Source organism: the organism of the source record quoted next, unplaced genomic scaffold, assembly GCF_019419815.1.
Source record: "Pyrus x bretschneideri cultivar Hongxiangsu unplaced genomic scaffold, Pyrus_bretschneideri_v1 Contig75, whole genome shotgun sequence".
NCBI lineage: Eukaryota > Viridiplantae > Streptophyta > Magnoliopsida > Rosales > Rosaceae > Pyrus > Pyrus x bretschneideri.
Genome location: NW_025999815.1, coordinates 1211396 through 1220823, shown reverse-complemented (window position 1 = coordinate 1220823; position 9428 = coordinate 1211396). Strand labels below are relative to the sequence as shown.

Below are 9428 nucleotides of genomic sequence, written 5' to 3'. Positions count from 1 at the left end.
ACAACCTTTTAATGAACATATTGTAGAGTCAATTTTGATAGCTCCATCATCCATTTACCAATTCAGCCTTTTTACAATTGGTCGAGTAAGTATGTAGCAGATGACATCAGTCTGAACAATGACCTAAGTAATCGATGAAAGCATGTAATGGCGTAACTTGGAAGCTGCAAAGAAAAAGGCCAGGCAAAGTGTTTCAACGGTCGTGTAATTGATCTTGGTTGAATTGAGGTTACAGCTAAGATAAAATATAGCATGTTATTATCTTGGGCCAAAATGGCACCTAATGGATTCTTTAGCCATCGAGAAATAAAGCTTCAAAGACTTGCCTCACTGCAGTGGTAGCAACACTGGTGGGCTGGTAAGGGACATTTTGATATGATTGAAAGCATTTGATGCTCAGCCCACCATTCAAATTGCTTGTTATCCTTGAGTTTGAGTAGGGTAGATTAGGCCTTCATTTTTCCGGCCGAATTGGAGATGAAACAACAAACAAAATTGATCGTTCCTAATAAAGATTGCAACTACTTCTTTGTTGTTGAAAGATGAGCATTAATGATTTCACAAGCCTTATTTTGATCAACCTCAATGCCTCGGTAATGGATTGAGAAACCTAAAAAATTTCCAGCCGAAACCCTAAAGGCATATTTCTTAAGGTTTATTTTCAACTAGTGTTAACGCATACGGGTAAAGGTTTGCCAAAGATCAGCTAAATGTGACTATTGCCGTTTGGATTTACTATGATGTCGTCAATATACACTTCTACACATGAAAAATAGTACTCATGGCACGCTGATATATGGCACCTGCATTTTTCAGGCAGAACAGCATAACAACCCATTAATAAGTGTCAAGTGCCTCTGGGCATCAAAAAGTTGTTTTGTGTAAATTAGTTTTGGCAATAAAGGTTTGATTGGATCCAGCATGGCCATTCATAAATGAAAAGATTTCATGGTTGGTTGCAACATTGATTAGAAAATCTAATCTTGGAATTGTATATTAATCTTTAGGAGTTGCCAAATTCAAATTGCAAAAATCAATGCAAATTTGCAGGGTACCGTTCTTTTTTAACACTAGATGGATATATGTCAACCATCTATGTGCTAAGCCATCCGAATGAAACTGGGTTTTAATAGACGAACAATTTCTTCTTTGATCCAGAGTTATACTTCGGTCGAGAATCGACGTGGAGGTTTCTTGCAATCTTGCTTTATCTTAAGTTCATGCTCGACTAAAGGTCTAGGTTGGGCATCTCGTGATAACTCCAAGTAAAACAATCTTTGAATTCAAGAAGTAAGTTACAAAGTTTGGCCTTTATGGGCTGAGATAATAAAGTAATAATAAAAAGAGGCTAAAGGTCATTGGCCTTTCCTACATTTATCTCTTCTAAAGTGTAACAACTCGTCCCGATTAAATTTACAAACTCTGGAATGAAGACATTTTGGACTTTTCACAGGTAATACATTGTTTATTTGTGGGCCTTAAATGGTGAGCCGGGTGGGGCCCTTTTTGCTTTTTGGTCCCCAGCCTCTCTTATTGGCCTGCCACGTCGCACCCTCTCTCCTTCATTTTCCTCTCTTGCTCTTATCTCCCCCGAGCTCTCTCTTTTTCATGGCTCACTCCCTCTTTCTCTCTCTCACAGACCTTTCTCCCTCGGCTCTCTTCCCCGAGGTGCCAACCCACACATACACACTTATACACACCAACCTTCGAACCTAAGGGCCAAGACACCAACCCTCGAACCCCAAGACCGAAAGGTGTAGCACCATGGAAACCGGGGCGAAGGTTTAGAGAACCCGATGGCCTTGGAGGTAGTTCCCGGCCAACTTCGGCCATGATCAAGGAAACTAAAGGTACCATCTTAACCTACGTTCTTTAAGCTTTAGTTTGGTAGGTGAATTAAGTCCTAGGGTTGAGCAACGACATTGAACGGAACTCAGAAAGCTCTGGCTTCCTTCTCCGTCGAGTTTGGCCGGCCCCAACTCGTTGGGCCTTGAACCCAACCCAGATCCTAACTAGGTTTTCAAGCCCAACCCCATAAAGTCCAACCCAAACCTTTTAAACCCAAAATCCTTTTTAACCAAGGCTTTTGGGCCATATAGGACTCGGGCCTTAAGCCCGTTAACCCCAAACCCAAACCCTATTTTAAAACCCTCAGAACCCAGGCATTTTGGGCCGAGCAAACTAGGGTCTTCGGCCTGTTGAAACCAAGCCCAAACCTTTGGACCCAAGCCCAAACCCAACTAACCCGTACCCCAGGGCGCGTGTGAAGGTGCGTGAGCCTGCAAGTGAAGGGTCACCAATGCCGACGCGTGGAGCACAAGCGTCATCGTGGACGGCGGCACCAATGACTTTTCCCAGCGAGTGCAGTGGCCATGGGGGTACCCAAGGTCCCGCCTTATGTTTTCTGACATCCTGAATCCGTTTATGACATCCGTTTCCCGAGATTCAATCGTTTTAATAGAGTTTTGTTAATTGGACCCTTTATGTGCATAGGTGCATTTATTAGCGGCGATTTCGTTCTTTCTATTTCGCACGGCTCATCGACGACAGAGTATCTATGAGTGGACCCCTTCTAAAATGCATGTTTTAATAGTAGAAATGCATCCATGAAAAGCATGATTTAATGGTTACATTTTATGAAACATTTTATGAGTAAATTAGATTTACACTTTATGATTATCATGCTTTACTGAGAATATTTTGGAATACCATACTTTATCGAATTTATGTTCTTTGTGGTATATATGAAGGATGGCTATATATTATTTATGAACATGTTTTTACACTCATTGTAGTATATATGATGAATGACTATATACTATGAAGATGTTTTGAGATGTATGTACCTATGTTTGGAAAGATTATATTCAATGTTTTTGTGCGCATCTAGTGGTCACTATTCTGCCTACTGGCGATGAAACTTATTTGGCCTACGGGTCAGGTGATGTAAGGGCCTACGGGTCGAGTGATGTAGAGGCCTACGGGTCGATTATGATACCACTATTTAACACAATGTATATACAAGACAAGTTTGATGAAAGGTTTTATGGCATACTAGGGTTTTTGGAAAAACCTATTACATATTATACTATTGAATTTTCATAAAACTTTGGGGGTTAGTATGTTATTGAATAACTGTTTCAGTATTATATATATATATATATATATATCAACTTGGTCCACTCATGTTTGTTTTGCGCCCCCTCAGGACTTAAAATCAAGGTGTACAATCCCTGCGTCAAGGCATTCCTACATCGGCAATCTTTAAGTCTTATCGGTGTAAGACCCATCCTCTTGTTCATTCAATTTTATATTATTCTTTTTAGTGTTCTAGATTAGTTGTATGCTCTGAACACATTCATCATTTGCATATTAATTACATTTAATTTATAAGTATTTATTAATATTCGTTAGTCTCATGCATCCTAACATAGCTTCGTCACCTTCGAGTTTCAGCCAACACGTGGCTGCCCTAGTGTTCGAGGAATGTCAGGGTCAGGTATGTCATAAAGGGTGATGGACTTCGGGCTAATCATCTTCGAGCTCGGCTGGAGCTACTTTGACCTTTTTGAGCAGAAGAGTCATGTCGTTTTCTCCTTAAGTGAGAAACTCAATTAAGTTGATGCCAGAGTTAAGGTTCTTTTGAAATGGTGTATGAATAGGCTAGTAGACATTCCACAAGGCATGAAACTACAACCTGTCGATTGCTAATGGTTGTATTATTCATTGGAAAAATCGACAAGATCAGCCAATTTAAGTCTCATCAAATCCTGTTAAATGATTTCGATGCCAACTTTGATGGCTTTTTTAGCAGAGATCTGTGTCGGCCATCGCAAATCATTGAAACCTTGAAAGGTAATTTAACTACATGTTCATCATAATAACTAGTGTGAATCATATTAGTTTCAAACGGCCGGTTGTCAGCCAGATGAACCACAGCTGACTTGTCATCCCAAAAAATAAAGACCTGGTAAAGAGATAATGGAATACAACTATTCTAGTGAATCCAGTCATGGAAAAGCAAGGCATTGTACTTGGTCTTTGAATCAACAATGAAAAACATCGTCATGTGAGGACGGCCAACAATTGTGACTTCTAAAGGTAGAACGCCTTTGGTTTGAGGATTGTCTCTTACAAAGCTAATCATGGTGATGCTAGATGGAATGAGCTCGTCTTTCAAGCAGCAAAGGGCCTTCATGACAGATACTGGATAATGTTCACCGTTGCCCCACAATGGACGAATACCTTTGAAATCAGGTAACCTTTGATATGTGCAATGAAGTAGGAAGACTTTAGATGACGGAGGTTGGTGGCCGAGCTACATGAGAAGAGTTCAACTAAGGCAGCCTTAAGTTTATCTTCATGGCTAGCTGTTTTTGGCTCTACGACCATGACAAATTCAACTTGTGTCTATTCTTCGACTGTCACGTCCCCTTCTAAGAAATTTGGCTAATGTGCTACTGGTTAGAACTCAGGGGAAAGAACATGGACCATGCTGATTTCCATGTTGTCGAGGACTGAAGGCCCCATTGTGGTAATTTCCTCATCAGCCAAATTGGTGTCTGCCCCCTTGTCTCCATCTGACTCATCGTCATTCGCGGGGACAACCGTAATCCCTGTAACTATAGGCATGACCGAATCGTCTAGGAAACTAGATGCAAATGTAGTACTAGCCTTAGGCATATTGCCAGTATTATCAGTGGCAAACTCTAGAATGGCTTGCTTGTCGGTCAGCCTCTAGCTAGTTTTGACAACTGCCGCTTGGGCTTCCTTAGAAAGTTGTTGTTGGAAAGCAATCTTGGCATTTCAAACATCAAGATATGATGCAAACGTTCCACTCACGTTGTTTCCTCTGTAGTGAGGCCAAACAAAGAAACAGCTGAGAATACTTGAAAATGACCACGAAGATATTGCAAGTCATCCAAAGAGAGGTAGTTCTATGGGGTCTAAGTCAACATATGGATCTACCTTGAATCCCAACACCCTGACTTCTCGTATGTACTGGAACCTGGCTTTCATGGTCGAATAAGATTCCTTTTGGATGATTTGCTTAACGGCTAGGCTGGTTAAAGCCAAATCAATAAATTCTTGGCATTCTTTGGGAAGGTCGTATAAGTCATTAACGGAATACTTCTTGAGAAATTCCCTCATGTACTCCAATGTTTTGCCGAAAAATGGTGGATGCCTACTGCGTCAAGTCTTTGCATTGGAGACGCTCTTATGAATGTCATTAAATTCCTTTATATATATATATATATATATATATATTTAATGATGCAAATTTCAAACACGTCATTGTTATATACATTAATGACATGTTTTTCTGAAACGCCATAAAATTTGTCATTAAATATCATTTTTCTTGTAGTGTAGATACCAAATAATATATTCCTAATGAACCGTTGATTTTTATAATGCATTTAGATGACTAAACAATGTCAAATTCGAATGATTTTTTGTAGAAATGATCTTCAAATGAAGATTAAGAGACTGAAAAGTTACGATTATGAAATTTATACGGTAAAAATAAGTTATTTGCAAGTGAAGAAATATTCGCATCCCCAAATGAGAATGCAAGCATTATCAAATAAAAAATTTACCAAACTTATTTTTATACTACGTGAAGCTTATTGACTCTCCGCACAATTCAGATGGAGTGACGTGTGGGGTGGGGTGAGATGAGTATGAGATAAGTGAATAACATAAGTTATTTGGATCATTATTGTTGATCACATTGATGATCATCTCTGTAATAAAAGTGAGAAGGGATAGAACTCCGAGTTTTAAAATAAACTATAGCTAGGATCGATTTACCTTACTTGTATTGCCTCAATCTGTCATCATACGGTAGTTTTTGTCATGTATATTACGAACAAGTATATGTTAAAATTATGTAATGATAAACTTACTATATTTTTTATACTATATTTTTACCACCTCTCTAATAAAAGTAGAAAGCTAGAAGACATGAAATGCAGGTAGATATACATTGGGATCAAGGTATACCCGGAGTCCGAAAAATATACATGTGAAGGTCTTCTCAAGACCCTTTGAATGTTTGGTATGGGTTTCTTTTGTGCCCACCAAGTGTTGATTTAATGCCTGCTAGGCAAATCTCAACAGCACTCGGCAAGTTGCGCTGAGAGCACTTGACAAATTCTCTGGATAACACGCATCAATATGCTTCAGCATATGTTGATATCTGTAATTGGCAGGTGCAGACCATGGTTTGCCTGACGACAACAAGTCTATCAAGTGTTCAACGAAATGTCTCAATGAATAACTGAAATTTTTTTTGCACACTTCAAGTTCTATTTTTATCAAAAAATTTAGACCTTTAACAATGTGACCCCCCAATATTCAAATTCTGGATCTGCCACTAATGCTTAAAGAAAATAGCCAAATACCTAAACTTTTTGAGCCCATAGAGCCTAGTACAAGCTCAAAGATGGTGGGAGGAAATGGTGGGGAGTATTTCTTGTCGTCAAATATGGCTGAGGTGGCAACCATAACACAGGGTCTGGAGATGTGTGTTTTAAGGGGATTTCATGCGTCCGGGGAGGCATTGGAGGTGGAGTCTGATTCGAAAGGTTTGGCTCAAATGTTAAATAAGGAGATTCAAGCTGATGTGTTGATGGAGGTCTATTTAGTTGATATTTGGAATATGATGCAGTCATTCCAATCGGTGAAGTTTATCTTTACCCCTCAACAATGCAATCATGCAGCCCATATGGTGGCGGTGTACATTCTTAAGCATAGTGGGAACTTTGGTTGGGATGAATTAGAACTTGAATTTTTGTTTAATGTTCTAGCAGAAGATGCAAATGTTTCCATTCCTATTTGATTATTAATACATTTCTATCCTTTGTCAAAATAAAAAAAATAATAACCAAACACCTGAACTTCCTTAGCAACCAAACAGAAGCTAAAATAATAACTAAAAACTGGCCATACATGGGATTTCTCCTCTGCACATTTTTGTAAGCCTTGTGAGGCATAGAAAGACAGACCGAGTGGGACAAAATACCTAGGAGGGAGAAATCTTACCTAAGATGGATAAACCCTGATGTCATGAGGTGTCAAGAAGGCTAAGCATTGATGGTGTGTAAGTGCCGAACATGACCAGAAAATCCATAAGTGAATTTCGCTCATGTTGCGAAATTCACCTATGAATAATTTCCGCCCATATAGTATTGCGCTTTTGTGCAGGGCATCTTTTGTAAATTGTTTTTACATTTGGAATTCATAATTCATAGCAAATAAGCAGTAAATATTAATATAAAAACAAATAAAGTACCTTCATCATAGATAAATCCAAGTAGCATAATATATAAACCTTAATATACTTCCGTTAGATGGTTGAGAGCTACTAACAAACTCATTCCAAAGACTAACTGACTAGCTAAATCCGACCTAAACCCTAAAATTCATAACAAAAGCAGATGATAGCAACAAAAGTTGACAAGTGCCACAGATCAACGATAGGATGTTACTCCGTATAAGGAAAAACATGATCCAAAGATGAGAATTGCGCTGCATAATTATTTGTACTGTAAAGGCTATGTCCAAACCCCTTCATGTCGAACATCATGTCATCTGGAAGTATAATTGATTCATCTATATATCTATAAGGCCCGAGAACACTCTCAGAAGACATCGATGGAGGTCTAACACATAGTGGTTGCGAGTGCTCCATATTTGCATAGCAGCTAGCATTCATAGAGGCTGCATCAACTGATTGAATTTGATTATTGCAAATCATGTTAACTGGGATCCTTCCCCAAATGTTTGGCAGGGATGCCATATGGGAATATGCTTTATTTGAGTATTTGTGGTCATACTCCAGTGCAGGATCATACTCAGGTAAAGGATCAACAATATCGCCCCTCATCTCAGTCTCCATGATTTCGTCATTCATTCTATGCGAAAATGGAGAAATCATTTCAGCATGATTTCGACTATCACATCTTTTGCCATTTTTGTCTTTCTTGTAAATTCTACAGAGTACCCAATTATCCAACTGCAAAACATGAAATGTAGTTTTATAAGCACCAAAAATCTTATATAAGGATACCGTTCTTTTTTCCGGGTACAAAGGAATCCATGTTTTTTCATTATACTGACTTTTAATACGAGTCCCTTGTATATTTGGTACATGCATTTGAAGATATATATACGCACACATATGGAATGCAGGTCCAAAATTGTATGATGCTTGTATATTCAAAACATTGTGAACTCAATTAATATAGAAAAATTGAGAATTTACGTACCCTCATGTCATTCTCACCCCTTCTTCTTCGAACAGGAGAATCCTTGACTCGAAACTCGTGCATGATCCAGTTGGTCTTGTCACCCTTTGGGGGTTTGCCCCTATAGAAAACCAAAGCCTTTCTCCATCCAACAACAGCTCCATCAGATGATTTCACTCCCTTGTCAGCTCCAGTCGCCTTCCAATATCCATCCCCAGCTGCCCTCTTTGGGCGACTTCCATTGCGATACTTCCGGTCCCTTGGAGTAAAAAAATACCATTCTTTCTCCCCATATTTCTCATATTTTTCTGTTTTACACAAACCGATGCAGATTTATTATATGGTAATCAATTCTGATCATCTAAAAGTTTCACCAATTACATAAATATATCAAACAAAATTTTAAGTAAACTAAAGTTTAATCAAATCTCAGATTAAAGTGAAAAGTTTTGATGTGTTAATCAAATAGTGAATGACAAAAAAAACAAATTAAGCAAAACTAACATGAAGAAAGTAATTACACTTTAACTAAAGTAGTACTATAAGGACCTTAATCAATTATAACATTCAAGTTTAAATGCATAGCAATCGTATATCAAACCTTTGTTAAAACAAGTAAAGGATGACAAAGTAGTACTAAATAACATTGATCTGGCTTCCCAGCAAAACTTGTTCATAAAATCTCTCTCGCATATATATACACCATTTGAAAGATTATTAATTCAAAATATAATTGAACCAGATATATTTATGAACATATACAATACCAGCAAGCACTTCGGGATTGTGGCGGTATAGGTTAACTTCAAAGATCCGGTTGGGCGGCAAGGGCAGATCCAAGACTTTTTTCATGAGATAATGCACAACAAGTTCACCATCAAATGGGTTGAACCTATAGCCAGGTGGGAAGGAATTGAAAAACTCATCTTGATCCTTTTTCAGGTTGTTATTGAAACTGTTTGCCTCGTCTTCTGAAAGATCATGATCCGCGCCATCAGCGGCAGCGGACACGTTGGTTGTCAAAGAAGCACCACTCTCGTTCGCCGGAGTGAATTGACCTTGATCACCTTGTGCAGGTGACTGCTTCTTAGGGCTAAGGCTATAAGAAGCCACCTGTTGAGTAATAGTAGCAACAGAAGCCTTGTGATGCGGATGACTTTGCCCAACAGGCACCAT

The 9428-nt window shown here is 38.7% G+C and overlaps 1 protein-coding gene across 1 annotated transcript; it reads right to left on the bottom strand.

Moving 5' to 3' along the window:
- Nucleotides 1-7489: 7489 nt before the first annotated feature.
- Nucleotides 7490-9428, bottom strand: LOC103940315 (NAC domain-containing protein 1-like). The gene is made up of 3 exons (XM_018645757.2): nucleotides 9009-9428; nucleotides 8274-8549; nucleotides 7490-8020 (listed from the first exon to the last, which is right to left on the bottom strand). The coding sequence occupies exons 1-3, from the start codon at nucleotides 9426-9428 to the stop codon at nucleotides 7490-7492; spliced, it is 1227 nt and encodes a 408-aa protein (XP_018501273.2).